The 27,177-nt window shown below is 40.2% G+C and overlaps 1 protein-coding gene across 2 annotated transcripts in view; it reads left to right on the plus strand.

Moving 5' to 3' along the window:
• The window catches only part of RAB4A (RAB4A, member RAS oncogene family), a 48,096-nt gene that overhangs the window by 521 nt on the left and 20,398 nt on the right, over positions 1-27,177 (plus strand). Inside the window, exon 2 of one of the 2 annotated variants that reach the window (XM_032430302.1) lies at positions 25,798-25,878. In XM_032430302.1, the coding sequence (XP_032286193.1) occupies positions 25,798-25,878 (81 nt within the window). Of the gene's footprint in view, positions 1-25,796; positions 25,879-27,177 lie in introns of those variants that run through there. The other variant, XM_032430303.1, reaches the window with a different exon arrangement.

Consider the following 27,177-nt stretch of genomic DNA (forward strand, 5'->3'; position numbering starts at 1 on the left):
TGTGTTCCTCGAATATTCCAGCTTGACCTTTCCTGGTTTGGAATTCCTTTCTTTGCCCTGGGATTGCAATGAGAAGTAATCGATAGACTAATCCATGCCTTCCTTCGGAGACCTCTCGCCTCATTTATTTCTCTGTTTCTCAGTCTCTCGGGCTTTTAGTCCTTTTTGGGTTGCGTTACGACTATTTATCAATGTGCCTTTTTAAAACCATAAACACCCTGGAAGCAGAGCCCTATCTGTTTAATCTTTGCTTCCCCCAAAACAGCCACCCCTGGAGGGGTCTCCACAAATAATTTTTGAGTAATCGAAAGCCTTCCCAATTCATATACTGTGTTTTTGTTTTGTTTTGTTTTAGCCCTGCGTGGTAAAAATAAATAATATCCTGCACGTCTCCTTTGCATCAGGCTTGAGGAGATGTTTACCAGTCTCTAATCACTTGTTCAGATGTGTGCATTCTCAGATTAAGACTTTGGGAGTTTTACAATCCCAGGGACAGGTTCAAGTTCAAAAGTATGTACCTGAACTCAGATCACTTGTGCTGGCCTGCTTGCTGCTCGGTCAACAAATAGGCGTGGAATGGCATGATGGAGCCGGCAGGGTACTAGGAGGCGCTGTCCACACTGCAGGCAACACAACAGGCGTGGTTCAGGTCTGGGAGCATGCAGTGTAGTGGGGGATACGGAGTTAATGCCGTCACGACACTAACGAATGAGTAGCTTAAAACTCCGGGCAGGAGTTCTGAAGGAGTGTGCTCTAGGGAAGGATGTTAGAAGGAAACCTGACCCAGCCTGGGGAGCCGAGGAGGTAGTAACCAGCCAGCATGGAGGAACAGCAGATGCCCAGGGCCACACAGCGTCGGAGAGAAATGGAGCTCCAAAAATGGGAGCCTAAACAGTGGGACAAGGGGGAGGGGGAGGCAGAGAGGGCCTTTGGAAGGTTTCCACCTTTCTTCTAAGAGGGATGAGGTCACAGTGCATTGGCTTCACCTTCAGCCCCTCCTCTGACTTGTGCTTGCCCTGTTCTTGGTGCCACTTGGGGCCTTACATCTATTCCTAGAAGGCTTAGGAAATCCTCCAGGAAGTCGATAGCGTTTTTTGTGTTGTCAGAGCTGCACATGGTCCTGTGCATCCATGTGATCTGGTTCTCCCTGTAGAGAACCACAGTCAGAGATTTTGGAAAGAAAATCCATTTTCTAGCAATTTTGGGCTGTACTTTATTTTCTTTATTTTCAAGCTCCTTACCCCACACTTTTTTTTCTTTAACCTGGATAAGGAGCATTAGGGAGGGGTGGAAAGTCTAAATAAGAAAACCCAAGTGGGGATTATGAATTAGTAAGAAAGGACTGGAAGAGTTTGGGAGATAAAGCTTTTTCATTTGTCTTATATGAAATAACCTTGACAAAAGACCACATATCTCTACTTCACTTTAGACACAGTTAATTGAACTTTTGAGCACCACAGATTAACTGATTAAATAATGATCAAAGGCTTTAACCAACAGTATTCTTATGTCATGATACCTCCCAAATATGTTTTTACTTTTTTACTTGCAATTTCATCTTTTCCTCTAATAGAGGTAATTAGAGGAAACTAAGGGAATAGAAAATTAGTTTTAGAAACAGCAAATATGGCAGTTGAAATTTCAAACCTAAAATAAAAATCAACCAAAAGTCCTAAGCTGTCACCTTCATTTATCATTGACCATATTTGCACAGCACTGTTCCCCCCAAAAGTAAAACAATCATTTGCGTCTTAGATAGCTGACAAAGGAATGTGTCCCTAACCTTTAAATTCCTGTATGCTCGACAGTCATTTTCTCTTCCAGAAAAGGAGGCTCTGTAGCTCGACAGGGATAGGATGAAAAATAAAGAGCCAGTGCTTACAAAGTACCATTAATGAGCTATATCTACCTGTTTTTTAGCATATTAAGGCAATATTTCACCTCCCATAGACTGAGTAGTAGTCAACATTTTGCTGCCTTGAAACTATAACCACATACTGTATATAATATTGAATACTGTATATAATATTGTAATACAAAATTGAAATCTTAGATAGGTTTCAGATTGAAACACTGGATCTGAATATCTCTGAACTGAAACAGTGTTTCCCAAATATTGTCAGATTCACAGCATTCTTAGAGCCTTGGCCAATTAGTATGGCTTAGAACTTCCTGAGGAACTCCAGCCATCTAAGACTTGGGAGGTCAGAAATTGGCCCTAAGTAATTCCTGACACCAAGACTTGTGAGACAGAATTAACAAGTTGAGTAGGTAGCACCAAGCAATGATGGTCAGAAAGGAGCTAAAAAATATAAGTGGTGCCAAAAGTGCTAGGAAAAAATAAAAAAAGTAAGGACTAAAGCAGTCTACCACTGGGGAAAAATCTAAGATAAATCTCTGCACTTTGGAGTTTATGCTTTCTACAGTGAACACAGTTTGTGAAACAGGAACACAAATGATGGGTCTTGTGCTGATTTTTATTACAAAATAGTCTTAATGTTTTTATTTTGTGCTTTATTTTGAAAGCACAGTATTACAGTATTTACCACATAATTTGGAGAATTATCAAGAGATTTTCTTTTAAAAATATATCATTATTGACTGTTGTGGGTTGAATTGTATCCCCCAAAAGATATGTTCAGGTCCTAACCCCAGGTACCTGTGAATGTGACCTTATTTGGAAATAGGCATAAAATAATGAGGTTAAGATGAGGTCCTGTTGGATTAGGGTAGGCCCTAATCCAATGACTGGTATTCTTGTAAGATGAGAGAAATTTGGGCATAGACCTATGGAGAGAGAATGGGATACAAAGATGCAGGCTGAGATCAGAGTGATAACATCTACAAGCCAAGGATCACCAAGGATGGCTGGCCACCACCAGAAGCTAGGAAGAGGCAAGGAAGGATCCTTTCCTAGAGCCTTCTGGGAAAGCATGGCCCTCCAGACACCTGATTTCAGACTTCCAGCCTCTAGAACTGTTAGACAATAAATTTCTCTAGTTTTAAGCCATCCAGTCTGTGGTATTTTGTTATGGCAGCCCTAAGAAACTAATACATAGGCTTTGGTAGTTAGAATATGACTCATGGAGAAATTGGGGCTTAATAGGTGAGGTAGAGTAAGGAGGATATTTTAGGCAAAGGAAATAACATCGCTCAAGTGATGTGGTACCAAGAAAGTATAAAATAACTTACTATTAGAGAAATCACCAAGATAACCATTACCTTAATTTCATAAAAGACAGGGCATGTAAACAAGGTCCACAAAGGAAGCATATAACATCGGGATAAAGGACATTTCTCTAAATTGAATGCATTTATTATGTTTAATGTTTGTATTTTTCTTTTTCTCATTTGCTGAAAATGGGTGAACATTTTAAGAACCAGAGTTTGGGGAACACTACACCAGTGGGTCTCAAACTAATGGGCCCCTGAGTCCTCTGGTGTGTGAACACACAGGTTCTGATTCAGTAGGTGTGTGGTGGATGGAGGTTCCACACCTGATCAGCTCCCAGGTCAGGCAGGTGCTGTTGGTCCAGGGCATAGACCTTTGAAAATATTGTTCTTTAGAGAAGCAAAAGTCTGTGATAATTTTTCACAGTCATTCAAACTATAAAGCATATCAGTCCTTGCCTGTGAATGTCTTGCTCCTAAATCTTTATTTCCAGTCATATCATTCACTCAGGCTTAATATCTAATATTCAGCTCCCTACCTAACTATTCCATTTGGATTGCCTGCGGTGTCCTAACACAATGCGTCCCAAACCCAACTAATTACCCACACCTACTCCCCAACCTTCTATTTGTCCCATGTACCCATTTGCCTAAAAGAAAGTTAAAACCCATTTTTATTTCTTCATCATCCTATCTCCTGGATCCAGTTGGTTTCTGTCTTTTAAACTGACCCCTTAACATAGTTCAAGTTACTGTTTACCCTAGAAGAGGCAAGAGAAGGTGAAGTTGGGGCCAGTTTAGTGGATTATAAGGCCAGAAGACCCAGCATCCCAAGGTTCTTCAGCACAGGGACGTGAGCAGCTGTGCTAGATTTTGCCTCTTGCGGCGGGTAGCCGTGCAGCTGCTGATGAGCTGCGTCTCTAGCTCACGTGCAGCAACAGAAGCGAACTCCCCGGGCAGGGATGAGCTCGGTGGTTTCTGGCAGGGGTACGTCAGAAGGGGTTTAGGTATAATTTATTTGGGGACTCAGACTATTGGTAACATATGCCACAGCTTCGTAGGAATATCATAATGACTTAAGTAAATGGTATTTCCAGAGCTTTTTGTGCTCCTTGAAAAATGATTCCGTGTAAGCATAAATGTGAACTTTACTTCTAACAATAATAATGGTAATATCTCTTCGGTTAAGGATCACGTCACCCACATTTTGTGAAAAGTATCTTGCACTTTGGGCCCTTTGTATGGAATTATCCGTAACAGGATTCTTTGGCAAGGGTCAGTACTATACTGGTCACTTTTATCATATATAACCAGGCTAGTGTGTTTATGTTCTTTGCTCTGAATATTTCTTTGGAATGAGAAGAAAGCTGATGTTTCTTGAATTTCTTCTCATAAACCATCCTCTAGAGATTGATTAGACTGTTGGAATGGATTTTTTTTTTCCCATTTCTGAGAACTCCATTAGGACACATGCCAGTGGAAATAGTCTGAGGGAAAACCTTTGAATCCCCTGTGTTCTGCGATGCGTGTCTGTCACTGCTTTCTCTGTCAGTATGATCTTGATAATGGACTAAGTTCTGTATGTATGAAGAATAATTTTTTTGCTCTGTAGCTGTGAATAGAATAGCTAAAATGACATGCAAGGTACTGTTATTTAAAGGAAGGATAAAGTAAGGCAAACGTAAAGAATGGCATACTATAGCACTGTAACACATAAATCAAATAAGCACCGTATAACTACAAATTTTCTTCCTTTGCAATCCCTCTGTAAGCTTTCCAAACCAAAATAAGTTTATGTTGAGAGATTTGACAATAGCAATACATCCCTGATAATGATGGCTGTGATACCTGGAGAAAGAATGCTTCGTGGCTCGGCCATAGCCAAGGGCATTCCTACCTACTCAGAATGCTAAACGCTTGTATGACAATACTTAGTTATGTCAGTCTTTGGATTCTTTCTATTTCTCTTATGTGCTGTGTCTTTGGCATTTAAGTCTTAAAAGCAGCTAACAATATTTAGATATGGGGTAGGATGCACTATTCATAAAGTGCTAATAAATTATGAACGAGAGGATGTATTTTAGAGGGAGGTTTGTAATTTTTCATGAATTTTTAATCATGTAGAAAAAATTGGAAACTTTAAAGCGAAGCATCTCTTTCTCCTGTGTTATAATTTAAAATATTATTGTATGTTATTATTATACTGTTTCTTTTGTTCATTTGCTTATGCCTGTTATTACAGGAGTCCTCATAAAATAAATACTGCATCTTTGCACTGCCTGTGCAGACTTTGCATATTTTTTTTTTTAAGATTTATTTTTAACTAAATCTCCACACTCAATGTGGGCCTCGAACCCACAACCCCAAGATGAAGAGCTGCATGCTCTACTGACTGAGCCAGTCAGGCACCCTGGAGACTTTGCATATCTGTTTTATAATTTGGTCAAATCTCAATGGTAACAAAGAAAATTTTTCTTTCAAGATGAGACCATAAGTTCTTTAAAAGCAAGGGACTGCTGAGGTGACTTTCTGTCCCTGGTGCTGTGAATGGCTCCTAGACACAGCCTTCAGGGACTGCTGAAAGCACCTTTGATTTGATTCCATTTGAGAGGTAGTGTTTTTCTTCTCAGGTACAGAATATGAAACAAAAGGCCAGGTTAATAGAAAACCCAACTGTAAGACCTAGTTTTCTTTCCTTTATGGTAGAAGTCAAACAATGTTTACATTGTGTGTAATATAAATGCAACTCTAATTAAAACCTCTTCCACAAGGGCGCCTGGGTGGCTCAGTTAAGCGTCAGCCTTCGGCTTAGGTCATGATCTCAGGGTCCTGGGATCGAGCCCCGTGTCGGGCTCCCTGCCCAGTGGGGAGTCTGCTTCTTCCTGGCCCTCTGCCCTCTCCCTCTGCCCCTCCCTTGGCTCGTTCTCTTTCTCTCTCTCAAATAAATAAAATCTTAAACAAAAAACAAAAAACAACCAACCTTCTTCCACAGACCACCATTGCTTGAACTAAAGAGGTCACACAGTGCGTCTTTTAAGAGATCGATTTCCCTTCTGAGACTTGGAATCTGGAAGCAGTTCCCAGGGCATGGGAGCAGGGAGCTGTGGAGGTTATTTCCCCGGCTTTCTGGAGCTGCAGGGCTTGAATGCTGCCCCCCAGTTGAATGAACCTAAGGAGAGAACATGTTGATCAGGTGGAAGTTGGTCAACGGTGGAGGTGAACGAGCTTTGAAGGCAGGCTTTGGTGTATCCATCAAGCACTTCGGGGGGAGACTCGCACCCTGCTCAGTAGCCAGGGGACTCTTAGGGGCAGACCGAATCCTATTGTGGTGGCCGATGTATCAGCTGAGCTGAATCTGTGCTAACTGAACATTCAAATGCCTGGCATTTGGTGGTTACCAGGTAAATAGTGGTGGAATGAACTCCCCTCACTCTAAATCCCTGCTCACTTCTGATTGTAAATTGATTCTAAATGATGAAAAAAATAAAAGAATTTTTAAAATTATGCTTAACAAAATTTCTTTTTAATAGATAAGAGGTGATGAGCTCTTTTGGTCATTTTATCAGGTAGAATGCTTCCAATTGCAAGTGGTAGAAAACCCAACTCAAAATGCCATGGGTAATATGAAAAAAGGTTTTTTTCAAGTAACTATAGATGAGGAGGTTTCAGGGTTTGCTGATTCAGAAGCTCAGCTGTGTCAGCAAGGACCTAAATGCTTCCTACGTCTCTTCTCTAGCTGGCACTGTTAGCCTCATCCCCCTCAGTCCTAAAATGACTACTCTACAATCTGAGTGTGCTTTCTTGTTACATCCATGGACAAAAGGAATTCTTTCCTGCATTTTTGGAGTAGAAGTCCTTCCTCTCCATCTGGTTGGGCCACGTTGGGTCAAGTGCCTGCCCCCGGACGAATTATGTGGCCAGGGTAACACTACGCACTGTTTAGCTTAAGCTGGTATGTATTTCTAAAACAGTCTCTGACTCCAAGTGACCGTAATTGGCATAAAATAACCAAAGCCTGTCTCCAGTTTAGGGGTCACGTTCACCTGTTACTTTGGCTCCTTGGGGGATTAGTTGTTGGGCAGATAACATCTACTACAACAGCGTCTACCACGGTCTCCAAAAAATGTAAGAGACAATTCAGTTTCAGCTGTTTGTTCCAGGTAATGATCTTCCTGAAAATGAGGGAGGGACTTAAACGTTCCTTCACGCCCCTCCTCTTCCAGTGAGGGAGTAGTCAGAGAAAGCAGCCCCGTAGTAGAGAAAGCACAGGCCTCCATCCACCTTGGCTATACGCACACCCATTAGAGTCCCTTGTCTTCTTAGAAAAATTGAAATTTCTCTTGTCATTTTGTAAACATGATATACTTGCACTTGTTCTTAGTTCTTATTGTCTTTGTGAATGTGCCAAAAAAATACTTGGTGTTTTGAAGACTAACATTCCTCTTCAGAGTCACTGGGACCATGGTAATACTTTGGGGGCAAACAGAAGTTCGCTATTTGGTGCCCATTGCTCTTTTTCCACTTTTCATATATTAGCACCTTGAGTAATTTTGTCATAAATATGTACATAATAACGTAGGATACTATACCTTTATAAGAATGAAGTCCATATTTTAGATTATCTTTTTATATTCAATTCTGTAGAGACATTTGTAAGTCGAGACATTGACTGGTAAAACTTTATTGGTAAAATTGATATTAAAGTGTCTTGTTATTATGCAAACAATTTCCTTTAAATGTTTACAACTATAAAAGCATTGTGAGTTACAGTATTTTCTCTGGTATGTATTATATAATAATAAAGTTAATTTTCCCTATTACATTTTCCCAAGAACAGTGTTACTTCTAGCTATTGCATGACTAAACAAGCTTTCTGAGTGTGTACTAGTTGAAGGTTCTTCTGGTATTAACCCATTGTTCTGTTTCCATGGTTATACCAGGAAATTTTCCTCATTGAAAAACTGTTGGTGTACCGAGGCTGAATTCTCTTACCTCTAGATAAAGGGTGAAGTTAGAGTAGTGTACACAGAGTTCTTTGTGCCCAGTGTCTCGGATCCTCGTGACAATGTAAGGTAAACACGGGAGCCCACTTATGGGTGAGGAAACGGAGAGGTTCAGTGCTCTGCCTAAAGTCCTGGAGCTGGGAGATACAGAGCCAGAGTTTGAACTGAGATTTGCCTTGCATCACATTCTCAAGTGTGGTCAGGTTTTTACTCTGCTTCTCTGTCTTGTACAAAAATCTCCATAAAATCTCAGGTCAGTGGCGACCCAGAATAAACATTCCCACTGGATGTCATTGCTCTAGTGCATGTTGTAGACAGGCATTGGACATTTAATATGAGTCAAAATCTTTCTCTGAATGCGGCATGGAACTGCATTGGGGTGCGGAGTAGTGGGCACCAAAGCTTGTACCTCCCAAACTAATGCCGGGGACCTTCCACAGATCTATGTAATCTCTATATATGTATCTATGTAATCTCACAATCTATAGAACTGCAATCTATGGAATTGCGAATCTATGTAATCTCTCTATGTAATCCCACAATCTATGGAACTGCAATCTATGGAATTGCAAATCTATGTAATCTCTATGTAATCTCACAATCTATGGAATTGCAAATACTCTTATAGTATTTAAGGTTTGCTTCAAAGTCACAATTCAGAAAGACAACATTTTGTGTATGTATCCTCAAATAAAAAAATTAACTATTCAACTTCTCTCTTTTAATTACACTAGCTGGAGTGTTCTCTGAAACATTTCACAAACCACTTACCCTTATATAATTTTATCCTCACGTATCAGAATCAAATGGAACATTCTACTCTTTAAAGCATCCAAAACTTGTTTCCTGCTTAAGGGTCATTGTTTTTATTAGGTTTCTTTGTTTCTGTGTACTGCACTGGCTACTGACTTCCTTTTCTGGACAGTTTTCCACTTCGGGAGAATTATTTCCTTTTTTATATGTCATTATATCGTGTAGAAAACAACTAGGAACTTGCAGTTTCGACGCTGGGTGGCTGACCAGGCTCACTCACCGGCTACCTAACTTGCGTCCGCACACCTGGCCCACAGGAGGTTTGATCCCGATGAGCTGTGCAGCAAAATCGCAGATCCTGCCACAGACCTTGAGCAATCGTGGGAGTCTGTGCTGCAAGTGTGAAATCCACAATGTCACAGTTCCTCTCTGCTGGCATTTAATTCCGGCTCAGACAGACCGGCAAAGTGCCAGAGTTAGGCTCTGTCGGCTTTCCCACCGTGTTTTACCTGCCCTCTGCAGGTCATGTGTTCTGTTGCCCACACCTCCTCCCCGCCCCAAGCCAACACTTCACCAAGCTTTTGCAGCTTACCTCCTCTCTCACCAGTGTACCAGAACGTTTTTTCTTTGAAGTGCATGCCGTCTTCTGTTCCGCACTCTACTAGCTCCTTCTCATTGCTGTAACTCGATGACCTTGGGGTTATTCTGTATTCTACGAGGTCACCTGGCGTAGGGTCTCTTTCTCCACTCTGGCTCCTCACTGCTCCGGGGTGACTGCCGTATCCCTGCAGAGGGCTCAGTCAGCAGCTTAGTGTCCGGTTTCTAACTTCATCTCTAGGCACCTTCTCTTCTGCGCCCACTCGAGGGGCTCCCTTCCCTGGCTGCTCACATGCCCTATTCTGCGCACTCCCAGCCGGTCTTCACTGGAGCTCCGGCCTCCTGGGCACCCCCGCCCCTTCTGTCAGGTGATGAGCTGTTCCCTCTCCAGAGAGGACACATCGACCCTTCCTTCCACCTCTTCTTCGTGCTTCAGCTGTGCATGCTTTGCAGATTCCCAGCCCTGGCTTCCCAGCCCGCCTCGCCTGCTGCCGTATAGACAGCGCTCTCTTTAGATGAAGTTCACTATGGATTTATGGTCTGCTTGCGAGGGACACTCAGTAGTGCTTAGCGATCCTCTCTCTTATCCTGGCCATCTTGCCCTTTGTCTCCACCTGCTCTTTTAAACATTCACTAATCTGTTCAAGCCCATTTTCTCACGTCCGGTGGATGACAGGGAAGGAGAACATGCCCTGCTGAGGAAACCGCATCTCCTCCCCTTCCCTGCTCCAGCCTGTGAAGTTACTTACCTCCACGCTCATCCTTGACCCTTGTCTTGTAGTCTCAGAGGCAAGGAGGTCTCTCTTCGTGTCTGAGACTAATCCCTGCCTTCCACTTTGGCCCTCAGCCCTCGAGTTTTCAGACTTGCGCCGCCAACCATCCTTTCTTTTGCTCCTGGTAACTGCCTTACACTCTGCAAGCACCCTGAACACCCCGTCTCTTCTTCCCATCACAGCCCAGCTTCTCGTAAGGGTTGTCAGTACTTTTCATCTGCGGCATCCTGCTTCTTAAATCTAAGCCACCTGATTTTGCTGCCACCTCAGGCGAGGCTGAATTCACGTGGGGTGCTGGGGCTCAGACCCAGCGGACACTTTGCAGCCTCTGTCTTATTCAGCCTCTCCCTTAGGAGGACTGCTTCCCCAAATCTCCACCATGTTGGCTCACAGGTATTTTAAGTTTAATCTCTCTGAATCTGCACTCATTATTTTGCCATAAAATGGATTCCTCCTCAGAACCTTCCGTATTATCTCCCTTGTTGGTGTCACATACCAGCTGGCTCCCTAAGCCAGAGACCAAAGAATCCTCTCAGATGACCCCACCGTCCCAGCATATGACACATTTCTTCTGCCAGGAGATGAAACATGGACCGAATCCTGTGGTTAGGGCCACCCACCTTTGCCTCCTTTCTGACCTCTGGAAATCTTAAAAGCCAAACCATTGTTCATGGGAGAGCTAGGAAGGCAAAGGCCATCTTGTCTACTCACTATGACTTAATTTCCTGGAAGATTCAAGGTCATCATTGGTAGTCAGTTGCTGAACGAGTGTGCAGTGCTGTGAAGGGTCCCTTTCTGGCTGGTTTCCTGGTCAGTGGTTCCCTGTGCTGTCAGCACTTGGTTGTCATTGTGCCTGTAGCTCACGGTCCTACGTGGTAGAGGCTCCTTGAAATGAGTGTCGAGACACGTCAGTAAGTTCCAAATGCAGGAGGTTTCTCCCGAAGACTTACTCCTTTGGCTCTGTGTTAGCTGTGTCAGTTGGCTTGGAGACCATTTGTTCCTGATCCGTGTTTCGTCTGTGTTCCTGAATGGTTGACTGTTTTTTTCCCCTTTGGCTTTCATTTACTGTACCTTGTTTAAGAAATCCTTCCCTCTCCCTTTAGATGATGAATGAACTTCACTGTCTTTCAAAATTTTGCCTTTTTTTACATTTGCATTAATTTACCTGAAAACAGTGTTTGTGGATGTTTTCAGGCAGGGGTCCAATTTCACATGTATTCCCCATATGGATACCCAGGTGTCCAGGTATCACTTCTCAGATTGTCTGTTTTTTTCTCCCAGGCATTTGTGATACCTGCTCAGTCATAAATATGGAGGCTTATCTCTGGATCTCCACCCCATGGTCAATGTATCCATCTTTGCCCAAATGGTTGACTTTTAAATAGAAATTCATTTCTGTTTAGTTGATACCTTTCCTATTATCTCATTTAAATTTCTCGTGAAAAATTAAAAGCACATTAGTAGCATATATTCGTTTCAGATTTTCTGGTTTGGGATATGGTCTTTCCCCCCACCTTCAAGCTTAATTCATGCTGAAGAAACCCTCATCAGGTGAATGTAATTATCATAGGTTGGATGCAGAAAAACCTGTGATTTCGAGCCTTAAAATTAACACCCATTGCCATAAATCCACATCAAATCTGATTTAAGTAGACATAATTATTTAACTAGTTCACATTTAGGTTATCTTTTTACACAACCTAACTGGGCAGTTCTCCTTCCTTAATTACTCAGTAATATGGCTCTTTACCTGCTCCTGTTAAACCCTTTCGTAGCTGTGAAGCACTCTACACTTGACATATAAAATATATACTCTATATCTCATGTATATGTCATTCAACTTCAAGCAAGGAAAGAGAAAAAGAAAATAAAACCCTGCAGATTATAAAAACAAAATAAATTAGTAAAATCAATGTAAATGCTACCGTACCCACAGAGACGCCAGCAAACCTCAAATACTCCCTCTCTGAAGAGAGAACATCAGGCTGTACTCCTGACCCCTGGGTTGAAGATGAGGGCATGGGACCCCCATCTTCTGGCGCTCAGCTACAAGGAGGTGTGTGAATTCTAAATCTCCTCAGAAATAGGAGGGGTATCAACTGCAACTCCTCATACAGTTGGATTCTTCTCACCTACAAGGAATAATTCATTACCCATTGTGGTGCTTGGTTTTATCTCTGTTAGCCAAACACAGATCTCTCCACACAAAAAATAGCACACTGGACAGCTTGGCTTCTTACCTGCCCTCCTCCCTTCTGCCCCATTTCCTTCTTGAAGCGCATCCTTTGGTCATTCTTCCAGTTTAGGATTGTGCATAGTAAACTTACAGTCATTGTTTGACATTATCACCTTTTATTTTTCATAGAGCTCTTTATTTTGAGATAATTATAGATTCACATACAGTTTTAGGAAAAAATACAGAGCTCTCATGTACCCTTTCCCTGTTTTCCCCAATGGTAACATCATGCAAAACTCTCATAAGACACCACCTCCGGGATATTGATTTGCCACAGCTGCAGAAATAAAATATTTCTATCACCTCAAAGATCTCTCCTGTTGCCCTTTTATAGGCACACACTCTTCCTTCCTGCCCCCACCCCCTCTGTAGGCCCTGGCAACTACTAATCTGTTCTCTATTTCTATAATCTTGTCATTTCAACAATGTTCTTAAATGGAATCATGCATCACATAATCTTTTGGGATTGACTGTTTCTCTGGAGATTCCTCCAGGTTACTGCATACACCAACAGGTTCATTCCTTTTTCCTGCTCGATAGGATTCCTTGGTATGAGTGTACTAGAGTTTGTTCACCTGTTGAAGAGCATCTGGGTTGTTTCCAGTTTGGGGCTATTGTGAATAAAACTACTATAAATGTTGGTGTACAGGGTTTTGTGTGAACATAAATCTTAATTTTCTGGGATAAATGCCTAGGAGTGCAATTGCTGAGTCATATGGTAGTTGCGTGTTTAGTTTTTTAAGAAACTGAACTAATTTCCAAAAGTACATTTCTACCAGCAGTGTGTGGGTGATACGATTTCTGAGCATCCTTGCCATCATTTGGTGTTGTCACTATTTTTTATTTGAGCCATTCTGGTAGTTGTGTAGTAGTACCTCATTATGGTTTTAATTTGCATTTCCCTGATTATTGGTTAATCATGTTAAACATATTTTCACATGCTTACTTGCCATTTGCCTATCTTTTTCGGCAAATGTCTCTCCATGTCACGACCGTTTTCCAGTTGGATTGTTTGAGTTTATATTGTGGAGTTTTGAGAGGTTTTTTTTAAATGTGTATAATCTAGATGCTAGTCCTTTGTTGGATATATATTTTTCAGTCTTTCCTTCCACTCTGTAGCTCATCTTTTCATTCTCCTAACAAAATTTTCTTTTTTTTTTTTTAAGATTTATTTATTTATTTGAGAGAGAGAGTGTGCACGAGCGCACAAGCAGGAGGTTCAGAGGGAGAGGGAGAGAGGATCTCAGGCTGCGCCAAGCGCAGAGCCTGATGAGCTTGATCTCATGACCCCAAGATCACGACCTGAGCCAAAACCAAGAGTCAGATGCCCAACCGACTGTGCCATGCAGGTGCCCCCAAAATTTTCTACAAAGGAAAAGTTTTCAATTTTGGTAAAGTCCAGTTTATCAGTTTTTCTTTCTCTGGCTTGTTTTTTGGAGTCAAGTCTAAGAACTCTTTGCTTTTCCATAGATCCTAAAGATTTTCCCCAAAATTTTATAGTATAATGTTTTACCTTTAAGTCTGTGATCTATATTGAGTTAATTTTGCATAAGGTATGAGACTTAAGTCATAGTGTCATTTTTTCCCTTTATGGGTGTCCAGTTGCTTCAGCACCATTTGTTGAGAAGGCTAGCTTTCTGGCATTGAATTGTTTTTGCAGTTTTTTTTTTTTTAAGATTTTATTTATTTATTTGAGAGAGTGAGAGAGAGATCACAAACAGAGGGGAAGGGTAGAGGGAGAAGCAGACTCCCCGCTGAGCAGGGAGACGGATGCAGGGCTCCATCCCAGGACCCTGGGATCATGACCTGAGCCGAAGGCAGATGCTTAACCAGCTGAGCCACTCAAGTGCCCCTGTTTTTGCAGTTTTCAAATCTGTTGGATGAGTTAGTATAGGTCTACCTCGGGGTTCTCTGTTCTGTTCCATTGATCTATGTATTATGTATCTCCAAGTGTCGATATCAGACAGACAGGATTACTATAGCTACATCATAAGTCTTCAAATCAGGTAAAGCGATTCTTCAGCTATTCTAGTTCTTTTGTCTTTCCATATAAACGTTAAGCTTGTCTATACCAAAAAGCCTTGCCAGAATTGTTATAGAAACTTTATAAACATGTGTCAGTTTGGGGAGAATTGACATCTTTACTATGTCCAGTCTTCTAATCCAGGAACACAGTATATCTCTCCCCTTATTTAGATTTTTTTTTTCCCCCATCAACATTGTGTACTTATTAGCATAGACGTCCTTTATGTGTTTTGTTAGACTGACACCTAAGTAAATTTTTTTTGAAGATTTTATTTATTTGAGAGAGAGGGAGAGAGTGAGTGAGAGCACAAGCAGGGGGAAGGGACAAAGGGAGAAGGAGAAGCAGGCTCCCAGCTGAGCAGGGAGCCCCACACAGGGGCTTGAATCCAGGACCATGACCCAAGCCGAAGGCAGAGGCTTCACCGAGTGAACCACCTAGGTGCCCCCTAAATATATTTTTTGAGTGATTGTGAGTAGCATTATATTTTTAATTTTGGTGCCCCATGTTTGTTATTAGTGTTAGAAATACAGTTGATTTTTATATTCTGTAATCTTGACCTTGATGAATTCACTACAGGTTGTAGATTTTTTGGTTTTGTTTTGCTTTTTGAGATTCCTTGAATTTTCATTGTATACAGTCATATCACCCATCAATATGAACAGTTTTATTTCTTCCTTTTCAATCTGTGTGCCTTTGTTTCCCTTTCATGTCTTATTGCACTGGCTGGAACTTCCTGTGTGGTACTGAAAAATAGTGGTGAGAGCCAACATCCTTACTGTGTTCCTGATCTTAGGGGGAAAGTAGTCTTTCATCGTTAAGTATAAGGTTAGCTGTAGAATTTTTTAAATGGTCTTTATCAAGTTGAGGAAGTTCCTCTCTGTTCTTGTTTTTTTTTTTTTTTTGAGAGTTTTATCACAAGCAGGTGTTGACTCTTGTGAAATGCTTTTTCTGCACCAATTGATATGATCATCTGACTTTTCTTTATTAGCCTATTAATACTGACATTGATTTTGAAATATTGAACTTGCCTTTCATCCCTGAAATAAAGCCCACTTGGTCATAGTGTATAGTTGTATTTATAAATATAAATATTAGTGAATTCTATTTGCTAGTATTTTATTAAGTACTCAGAGATATTGTTCTGTAGTTGGTTTTGTTTCAATACTGTCTTCTGGTTTTTGGTGTCAGTGTAATAATAAATATAAGTATATGTAAATAAAATTTTAAATACCTTTATGCTATGTAATATGCAATTACATACTTAACAATATGTATTTAATACATACTTATATTAATATGTGTAGTATATGAAACATATCTTTAATATGCTAAATATATAACATTAAAATTTTTAAATAAACAAAAACATATAATAAGTTAGGTAATAATAAATGTCAGCTTCCTAAAATGACTAGGTAATAATAAATGTCAGCTTCCTAAAATAATAAATGTCAGCTTCCTAAAATGTCATCTAAAATGACTTGGGAAGCGTTCCCTCTTCTATTTTCTCAAAGAGGTTGTATAGAATTGTGTTCTTTTTACAATATTTGATATAATTCAATAGTGAAATCATCTCAGCCTGAATATTTCTGTTTTGTGAGTTTTAAAATTACAAATTCAATTTCATTAATCACTATAGGGCATTTGTGTTTTCGAAGAATTAGTCCGTCTCATCTAAGTTGTTGAATTAATGTGTGTGGAGTTGTTCATGTTATTCCTTTGTTATCTTTTTGATGTCTGGAGGGTCTATAGTATTATGCCCTGTTTACTTCCTGAAACTGACTATTTGAGTCTTCTCTCCTTTTCTTTGTCAGTCTTAGTTATATAAATGGATTAAAGGTGGCCCTGTATATTGGCCCCTATATTGTTTTCTTCTTCACAGCAAGCTGGGGACATTAGTTCAAAGTCTCCCAGCACTAAACTAAAATTCTTACACATGAGTTGCTTAAAATACAGCCCAAATAAGCATATTTTTAGCCATTTAGAGACTTCCTGCTTTGCATACCCTGTGAAATTACACTCACCATCTGCTAACCTTTGGTAAACAAACTCAGGGGCTATAAAAGACCTCAAGCTGCCGGCTGCCCACCAGACTGCTGAGTGACATCATGTGGACACATAAATCCCCTCTGCAGAGCCCTTGTCCTCCAGAGGTGCCCATGCCCTGTTCCCCTCCTGGGCCCCTTGTCCAGAATCTCCTGCTGTGAGGATGTCCCCTCCAATGCAGCCTGTCAGAGTGCCACCCAAAGAAAGTGGATTTTGCCATCTCACAGTCATGTCTTTTTCCGGGTTGGCCCCTAATTCCTTGAACTCATCATACTTTTGCTAGAAGTTTATCCATTGTACTGATCTTTTCAAGGAGCCAGCTTTTGTTTCATGGATTTTCTGTTTTGTTCTTCTATTTTCAGTTTCATTGATTTCTGCCCCTTATTATTTCCTTCCTTCTGCTTGCTTTAAGTTTATTATACTCTCCTTTTTCTAGGTTCTTGAGGTAGGAACGTAGATAATTGATTGAGACTTTCTTTTTTCCTAATGTGTGCATTTAGTGCTTTAAATTTTCCTCTCAGCAATGCTTTAGTTGTATCCCACAAATTTTGATAGGTTGTATTTTCTTTTCCATTCAGCCCGATATTTGTTTGATTTCCCATAAGACTTCTTTAAATCAGAGATTATTTAGGGGCGCCTGGGTGGCTCAGTCAGTTAAGCATCTGCCTTTGGCTCAGGTCGAGATCCCCATGTCCTGGGATCAAGCCCCACATCGGGCTCCCTGCTCAGTAGGAAGCCTGCTTCTCCCTCTCCCTCTGCCCTCCCCAACTCCTGCTCTCTCTCTTGCTCTGCTCTCCCTCTCTCTCAAATAAATAAAATCTTAAAAAAAAATAAATCATAGATTATTTAGAAGTATGTTGATTAGTATCCAAGTATTTGGAGATTTTCTTGTTGTCTTCATGTTACTGATTTCTAGTTTGATTACATTGTGGTTGGAGAACACATTCTATGTGATTTCAATTCTTTTAAATTTGTTGGGGTTTGTTTTATGGCCCCGGATATAGTCTAACTTGATAATATGTCTCAGGGGTCCTTGAAAAGAATGTGTTCTGCTCTTGTTGGGTGGAGTATTCTGTAAATGTCAACTAGATCGCGTTGGTTTACTATGTTTTTGTTCTTCTGTATGCTTGCTGATTTTTTTGTCTAGTTGTTCTCTCAGTTGTAGAGAGAGGGGTGTTGAGGTCTCCAACCATAATTGTGGGTTTGTCTGTTTCTCCTTTTAGTTCTGTCAGTTTTTGCTTGACATATACTTTATAGCTCTATTATTTGGTGCATACACATTTAGGATTCCTATGTCTTTTTTTTTTTTTTACACAATGTTATATTAGTTTCAGGTGTGGATTCCTATGGATTACTGGTGGATTTATTCTTTTATCATTATGTAATAACTCTTTTGGTCTCAGGAGGTTTTCCTTGCTATGAAGTCTGTTTTATCTGATAATAATAATGTTTTCCTTTGACTAAATGTTTGCATGATACAGCTTTTTCCATCCTTTCACTTTCAGCCTGCCTGTATCATTATAATCAAAGTGAGGTTCTTGGTGACAGCATATAGTCGTGTCATGTTTTTTCATCTAATCTGCCAATTTTTGTCTTTTAATTGGTATACTTATACAGTTTCCATTTATTATAATTATTGATATATTAGGACTTATTTTTCAGTTTTTATTCTACTCTGTTTTTCATTTCTCTCTTTTTCCAGTGTTCCAGTGTTTATGTGAACATTTTTAAGAATTCTATTCAATTTATTTATAATATTTTTGAGTATATTTCTTTATATAGGTTTTTTAAGGGTTGCTCTGTATTACATTATATATACATATCACAGTCTACTGGTGTCAATCATTTTCTCCATTTGAGAGAAATATAGAAACCTTACCTTCTTTTATATCCCTTTACTGTCCCCCACTTTGATATAATTATCTTAAATATTTGCTCTACTCCTATTTAGAATCACGTAAGTGTTACCATTTTTGCTTGAACAGCCAGATACAATTTAGAAAGCTCAACAGGAGAAGAAGAAAAGCCTATTGTATTTATCCTTTTTTTTTTTTTTTTTTTTTAGTTTTTATTTAAGTAAACTCTACACCCAACATGGGGCTCAAACTCATGACCCCGAGGTCAAGAGTTGCCTGCTCTTCTGACTGAGCCAGTCAGGCGCCCCTTATTTATACATTTTTTGTTTGCCATGTTCTTTCTTCCTTCCTGATGTTCCAAGGCTCCTTTTATCATTTATTTTCTGTTTAGAAACCTTCTTTACAATTCTTTTAAGCATGATTTTAGGATTGGTCTGTTGCTGACAAATTCTGTTAGAGTCCCCCCCCACCCCGCCCCGCCCCCAAGAATGTCTTGATTCCCCCTTCATTCTAGAAGGTCATTTTCACTAGATATAAGATTCTGGATAGAGCTCCCTGTCAGCCCTTGAAAAATGTGCCACTTCCTTCTGGCCTCTGTGGTTTTTGATGAAAGATCTGCTGTCATTTGGATTATTTTTTTCTCTGTAGGCAAGCTGTCGTTTTCTCTGGCTGCTTTCAAGGTATTTTTCTTTGTCTTTAGTTTTCAGAAGTTTAGTTATGATGTATATTGGCATGGATTTGTTTGGATTCATCCTCAGCTTTTTGAATCTGGATTTATGTCTCTTGCCACATTTAGAAAGTTTTCAGCCATTGTTTCTTTGAGTATTTTTGCAGCCTTGTTCTCTTTTTCCTCTTCTTTCCTGATTCCAGTGACATAAATATTAGAGCTTTTTTTGTAGAATCAAAGGTCCATGAGGCTCTACTCATATATTTTCAGTCTGTTTTCTCTTTGTTGTTTAGATTGGCTATTTTCTGTCATTTTTTATCCGGTTCACAGATTGTTTTCCCTGTCCCTTGCATTTTGCTATTGAGCTCATCTGCTGAGCTTTATATTTCAGTTACTGTATTTTTCAATTCTAAAATTACCATTTGGTTCTTTATATCTTTTATTTCTTTGATAAGACTTTCTCTTCACTAAAGATTTGTTTTTCATTTGTTTCAAGCATGTTTGTATTACTTGTTGAAACATTTTTATATTTAAAAATCTTTTAAAAGATTTTTTTAAGTTGCTTTAAAATTTTTGTCATGCATTTTTGACATTTCTGTCATCTTGGCATTGGAATCTATTGATTATCTTTTTTCTTTCACTTTGAGACCTTCCTGGTTCTCAGTATGATGAGTGATTTTCACTTGAAACCTGAACATTTTTATATTATGCTATGAGACTTGAGATCTTTATTTAAATCTTTTATTTAACGGGTTTCCACTCTTGGGCACAGCCTTGTTACTGCCAGGTTGGAGGTAGAAGGCTATATTCCATGCTCAGCTTCTACTGACATCCAGGTAGAGGGAGTGCTCCTTGTTACTGCTGGGTAGGGCTGAGAGCACCAGAGTTCTGCGGCTCCCACATCACCACCACCATGGTCTCCATGACACTGTGGTGAGGGCTGGGGCGGCTCGTAACCAGCTACCCGGGATGAGAGTCTCAGCTCCGTGCTTGGTCTTCTCAGACACCACCCTGCTGTAGTGAGGTTCTCCGGCCTCACTGGGGGACATCCAGCCCCCCCGCTCCCCTGCCCTGTCACTCAGCCTTTGCTAGCACGGGTGGGGGTGGGGTCACAGATTCTCCTGTGCTGTTTGGCTGCAGTAGAGCTGTTGATGTGTAAAGGTTTTCTCACTTGCTAGGCTGCCCTTACCTGGCCCTATGGCTAGACGGAGCAGCTTTCTGTGGGTGCTTTTTAAAATCTGCACCCATTGCCATTTCCAGTTGCCAGCTTGTTCAGCTCCAAGTCTGGGGTATGTGAGGTGAAAGGAAAACCCAAAGAACTCACCCGTGTCTTCTTTTCTCAGGCCCCAAGGTCCCTGGCCAGTCTGCCTTCTTCGCTACGCTTTTTAAAGTCTCCATATGTTTCCTTTATATATAATATCTAATGTCTTAGGTTGTACTGAGCAGGAAGAATAGGAAAAAGTACTTCTATTCCAACTTTCTGGAAGCAGAGGTGTACCTTGGCATTGAGTATAATTTCTTGTACGTTGCGTTCTACACTAGACAGTTTTTGTTTTCACGCTCCTTCCTTCAACACCGTGAAGATACTGTCTCACTGCCTTCTGACCTTGGGGTGAGGAACCTAGTTTCTTTATAGGGAATTTTTCCATTCTTCCTGCCTTTATAGTCTTTGTTCTTCCGTTTCACTGTGATGATGATGTGTTTAAGTGTGGACTTACTCTTATTTCTCCTTCTCATGGTTCACAGTTATTTTTGATCTGACAGTCCTTTTAGTTTTAATTCTGTTGAAATTTTTAGTCATGATTTCTTTTAATATTGGCTCTATACTGCATTCTCTATTTTTCCATTCCCAGACACCTGTTAGACCTGTACTGGATCTTTTCCTTCAATCCTTCATGTTTCTTAAATCCACATGGTTTCCTCTCCTCGCAAGTCTTTGTTCTGCCTTCTGGTAATTTTCTTCAGTCTCTAGTCCAGTTCATAAATTTTCTCCTCATTTTTATTGATTCCTCATTTTAACCCATCCATTCATTAATTTTAAAGACTACAATTTTTATTTCTGGACACATTCTAGAAATCTAGCTATTCTTTCATATTATTGCATTCTTATAAATTAAGTTCCTTTTTTATGGTATTTGTCATCTTGAGTAGACAGTTGACCCATGAATAACACAGGCTTGAACTGCGCAGGTCCACTTCCACATGAATTTTTTTACAGTGTGGTAATGTAAATGTATTTTCTCTTCCTTATGATTTTCTTAGTAACATTTTCTTTTTTTCTAGCTTGCTTTTTTGTGAGAATATAGTGTATAATACATGTAACATGGAAAATATGTGTAAATCTACTATTTATGTTGTCAGTAAGGCTTTCAGTCACCAGTAGACTATTAGTAGTGAAGTGTTTGGGGAGTCGAAAGTTATATGTGGGTTTTTCAACTGCACAACATGGGATGGGGGAGGGGAATAGTGTCAGTGCCCCTAACCCCTGTGTTGTTCAAGGATCAGCTGTACTTTATTAAGTTCTTCTTTTTTTTTTTAATCAAATTCTTGGAAGCATAATCTGTCTGCAGATGGCTGACTCACTTGTGATGGATTGTTTCCTTGAGTGTTTTGTAATTTTAGATTGTGAGCTCATCTTCAAGGAGCTGTAAATGTGAGAATCCTGTGTGTCCTGCCAAAGTAATTCTTCCAGGCATCCTAGTCATGTCACTTTCATTTTTATTGGTGCTCATTTCTTGATTTAGAGGTTCATTGTCCACGTGGTTATTTAAATTTGAATTTCAAACCCACCTATCATACAAGCCCATGATTAAACTTCAAAGGGAAATGTTTTTCCTGTTCATTAAGAGGCCAGGCAGAGTGAAAGAAGGCTCCTCATTTCCCTGAGCTAGTGAATAGATTTTTTCCTCCAGCCTACCCTTTCACTTCAGGCTGAGCTTTGAAAAGAACTCAGATTTAGCTCTCTACTCATACCTTCTTCACATGGGCACAAACTCTTATGCTCTGTCCCACACACGTTTTAAACTCAATACTGATGCATCTGGGCCCCTACTGCTTTTTTCTGTTTCTTCTCTTTCCCAAGCATATAGAATTTTCCTTTCTTTCCTAAAAGCTCAGTTATGCATTTTTTTTTTGAAAATGTGGTATATTTTATCCAGCATTTCTAGATGTTTCACCCAAAAGGATTTTCAAACAAAAAGGTTTTCTACTATATTATGAATACTTACCTGTTTGAGCTACAAGAGGTAGAGTATGAAGAGTTTGTTGGAGGGTTGTCTGAGTGGCTCAGTTGGCTAAGCATCTGACTCTTGGTTTCAGCTCAGGTCACTATCTCAGGGTCATGAGATCAAGCCCCTCATCAGGCTCTGCACTCAGCGAGGAGTCTGCTTGAGATTCTCTCCCTCTCTGTCTCCCCCCGCCCCCCCCACTCTGTCTCTCAAATAAATAAATAAATCTTAAAAAAAAAAGTTTGATGGAGGAATTTTTACATGTGGAAATTACATGTCTTACTTGTCTTTTGTCCAGCAAGCTGCAGTTCAGTGGATATGTTACTCTTTTGCCTGTTGGGAGCTATGGTACAATCTAGATAACAATTACCATAATAAAGTACATTTAAGCAAAACTTCCAAAGCAGAAAATAACAGTGGAACAAGAATCAAGCCAAAGTCTATGTCTAGATATATGAGTTTTTGTTCCAGGATCACACAGATTTGTGATACTCATTTTTCTGTGTATATATGAAACGTAAGAAACGTTTCAGTTTGCAAATACAAATTCTTTTCTTTGCCAGTATTTATTGTTTCCTATATATTGGCAGCATCTTTATTTGGCTCTCACCTTTTTCTATTTGCAACTTATATGGTTGACTCTCGAACAGCAAAGGGGTTAAGGGCGCCAATGCTCAGCACAGTTGAAAACCCACATATAAATTCTGACTCCCCGAAAACTTAACTCCTAATATCCTACTGTTGACTGGAGCCTTACTGATAACATAAACAATCAGTTAACACGTGTTTTCTATATTATATGTATTATATACCATATTCTTAAAACAAGCTAGAGAAAAGAAAATGCTATTAAGAAAATCACAAGGAGGGGGGCACCTGGGTGGCTCAGTCGGTTAAGCATCCGACTCTTGGTTTCAGCTCAAGTCATGATCTTGTGGTTGTGGGATCGAGCCCTGAGTAGGGCTCTACACTCAGTGCAGAGTCTGCTTCAGATTCTTTCTCCCTCCCCCTCTATTCCTCCCTGCTCATGCTCTCTCTTTCTCAAATAAATAAAATCTTTAAAGAAAATCACAAAGAGGGGGGAGCACGTGGGTGGCTCAGTTGGTTAAGCGTCCAACTCTTGGTTTTGACTCCGGTCATGATCTCAGGGTTGTGAGATTGAGCCCTGCATCAGGCTCCACACTCAGCACGGAATCTGCTTGAGATTCTGTCTCTACCTCTCCCTCTGCCCCTTCTCGTGAGTGCGTGCTCTCTCTGTCTTAAATAAATAAATCTTTTTTAAAAAGAAGGAAAATCACAAGGAAGAGAAAATACATTTATAGTACCGTACTGTAAAAAATCCACAATAAGTGAAACCACATAGTCGTTCAAGGGTCAACTTTAGAGTGTATTGGGCTTTATATTTTAAATAGAAAAAGATATTGAATAAAACTGAGAAATTCCAGTGTTTTCATTTTAACCTGGCAGTCTTAACCTTTGATTTCTTAGGTTATAAAAGCTGTTCAATGAACATGACTAGATTTGGCATGTTTTATTTTGTGTGTCTACGTAGAAAAATTACATAAGATTTGGCATTTTCCCCATTCTTAAGTCTGCAGTTCGTTTGCATTAAGTACATTCACGTTGTCGACAGCCATTGCCACAATCTATCTCCAGAACTTTTCCGTCTTTCCACACTGATACTCGTGTCCATTAAACAGTACCTCCTCATTCCCCCCTTCCCTAGCCACTGGCAGCCACGATTCTACTTTCTGTCTCTGAATCTGACTACTCTAGGTACATTATATAAATGGAATCTACAGTGTTTCTCCTTTTGTGACTGGATCGTTTCCCTTAGCATAATGTCTTTGAGGGTTATCCATGTTGTAACATGTGTCAGAATTTCCTCATTTTCAAGCCTGAGTAATATTCCAGGGTATGTTTACACCATATTTTGTTTATCCATTTATCTATAAATGGATACTTGGGTTGCTTCTTTTTGGCTACTGTGAATAATGCTGCTGTGAACATGAATGTGGCATGCTTTAAAAACATGCGGTGAGAGGGCGCCTGGGTGGCTCAGTCGTTAAGCGTCTGCCTTCAGCTCAGGTCATGATCCCAGGGTCCTGGGATCGAGTCCCACATCGGGCTCCCTGCTCGGCGGGAAGCCTGCTTCTCCCTCTCCCACTCCCCCTGCTTGTGTTCCTGCTCTCGCTATCTCTCTCTCTGTCAAATAAATAAATAAAATCTTTAAAAAAATAAATAAATAAATAAATAAATAAATAATTAAAATAAATAAATAAAAACATGCGGTGAGAAACATAAAACTTGTTATTTTTAAATGCTTACAATTCTAATAGCATTATCCTATAAGTTTATTGCCTGTAACCATGTAAAAATCATGAGAGGTTAAATAGGCTTCATCTTTGAGTGATGATTAATATAGTCCTGAAGAAACAGGGCCAGGCTAAGTGTCAGCAAATAAATAGGCTGTTTGGACTTACGTGGGGGAGAGAAGGAGCCAGGGCTAGGAGAGCTTGGTCTGGGTTTGGAAAAGGTATGTGGAGGTAACACTTTCAGAGGTGCAAACCAGGGAACCAGGGACACAGAGCAGGGTCTTCAGGGCCTCAGAATGAGTCCAGCAGCGGGGGGTTTGCGGTGGTGGGTTCTGATCAAGGTGTGAGGGGTGGGGGAGGGAGTGGGTCCTCTGCAGCTCCTGTCTCAGCAGAACTAATGTTCTGTGCTAACAGAAAAAGCAAAATTAATCAGTAAGGCAGCGTGGGGCCACTGATGCTACATCATTGCTAATTCAATTAACAAATTCTGGAGAGTCTTCATTTCCATTTTATGGAAAATAATATTCCAAATTAAATATATTACTCTGTGTAAAGAAGAAATGAAGAGTTCTTTTTACACTGAATGAGACAAATTTCCTACTTTGAATACTGACCCAAACTTGGCTTAAGCCGTCCTTCCCTCAAGGTGCAGATAAGGGAATAGAAGCAAGACCACAAAAATCTGCAAGGGTGGGGGAAACATACCTATTTTTAAAAAAGAAGAAGGGCGTGGACTTCTCAAAGCCTAGAAGTTTCCCAGGGTTTTTCTTTTGTACAGAAAACACTTGAAACTTCTAGACTATTTTTGTCCCTGCTTATTCATATTTCTTTGAATAGTGACTAGCAAAGGAATGAATTTTACAAGAATAGTCTTCAAACTTCCAACATCAAAGGAAGTTTTCCCATGAGCAGTGTTTGGAAAACCACTGAATTGGCATGTAAAGCCAAATATCAAAAAGGTGAAAATGTAAGTTGACATGTTTTTTGTTGTTTTCACAGAATAGTTGCCTCTTTTTTCTGTTACATTAACAAGTAAGATTTTATTAACTTTTTTTGATCATAGTCTAAGAATAAATTTGTAGCACATGTTTTAAAGTTATTTTTCATGGTCTCTTTTTGTTTTTCAGATTTTTTGTTTAAGTTCTTGGTTATTGGAAATGCAGGAACTGGCAAGTCTTGCTTGCTTCATCAGTTTATAGAAAAAAAATGTAAGTGACATCAGAAAAAAAATGTCAGTGTTTGATGCATGTCTTCCCGTGAGTGCTCTCTTGCTCAGATTTGTTTATAGCAAAACTTCTGAATATTATTTCAGGAAAAAAGTTACAGCTTAAAAGTATAGTTATATTAAACTTCCAGCAGTATGACTGAGTTTTTATTATCTCAGTTTTATGGTGGTTCATTGTTCAATATATTATCATACTGTGTATTTTCCAGATACTCCAGTACATTGCAGATATTGAAATACAACAGGGTGAGGCGGAAGGCCGCAGAGGACTTTGCTTCCCTGACAGGGAGCCGCCCAAGAAGCCCGAGTAGTACATTGTAGATAAAACAGTCCTGTTGGGTCCTCGGTGGCTTGTACTGTAGTGAAGGCAGTTATTGTCATCAGTTCTGGTTTGCAGGTTCAAGAAGCAGCTTTAGAGCAGTTAGGGGGTGTGTGCCCTTGGGATGGTCCCCTAGAGTTGGTTAGACTCAAGTCCAGGTCTTTTGACCACAGACCCATCTTGTTGCCTTTGGCTTGCACTGTTTTGGTAAGGGAAATTGAATGTTTAATTCCAAAGTATTGTAAAAGCCTTGTAAGTTTGAAAGCCCCTTAAAATAAACAGTGCTTTTACAATCATGGAAAGAATTGTGGAGGATGACCTGTTTCACAGCAGTCAGGTGAAAGCACAAAAACAGATTTACTTTCACCGAACTGCAGTGCATCTTAAGCATGTGCGCCTGAGTGGTGGTGGGTAAAATGGGGAAACAGACAGCAGAGGGAGTCCTTGGCAAGGAGCTTTGAAGAATAAAACTGTAGAAATATATTCTGCTACTTCCGTTTTCATTATCCAAGAGCTTGTTGGGACCTCTGTCTAGTGACACGGAGCCAGCGTGGGTTAGTCACGGAGCCAGTCCTCACTGAATGTAACAAGTATTCACTCACTGGGGGAGTCCAGGTCTCTTCACAAGTTGCCAAGACTGCATTGTAGCATCTCAGAAAAAAATGCCCCGAGGATATTGGGTCCAGAACCCGCCTCCTTATCTTTGCGTCCTCCCCCTGTGGCAAGCTCTCCCTTGACAGTCCTCCCCTAACTCCTCACCAAGGAGACGGGTATGTGTGTTGGGTTAGTCTGCATGGTCTACAGCATGATGGGAAAGGCTTCACTTTATTCGTCTTGTGGCCATGCTGTAACCAGGACGCCCTTGGACTTTAGCCATCACCCTTTGAGGCTTTTACTCTGAGGTTTCTTGGTAGCTTGAATTCTAGAATGTCCACACTAGTTCCACATCATCTGAGACAGGCT

The sequence above is a fragment of the Phoca vitulina genome, unplaced genomic scaffold (assembly GCF_004348235.1).
Source record: "Phoca vitulina isolate PV1807 unplaced genomic scaffold, GSC_HSeal_1.0 scaffold43, whole genome shotgun sequence".
In the NCBI taxonomy this organism is placed as follows: domain Eukaryota; kingdom Metazoa; phylum Chordata; class Mammalia; order Carnivora; family Phocidae; genus Phoca; species Phoca vitulina.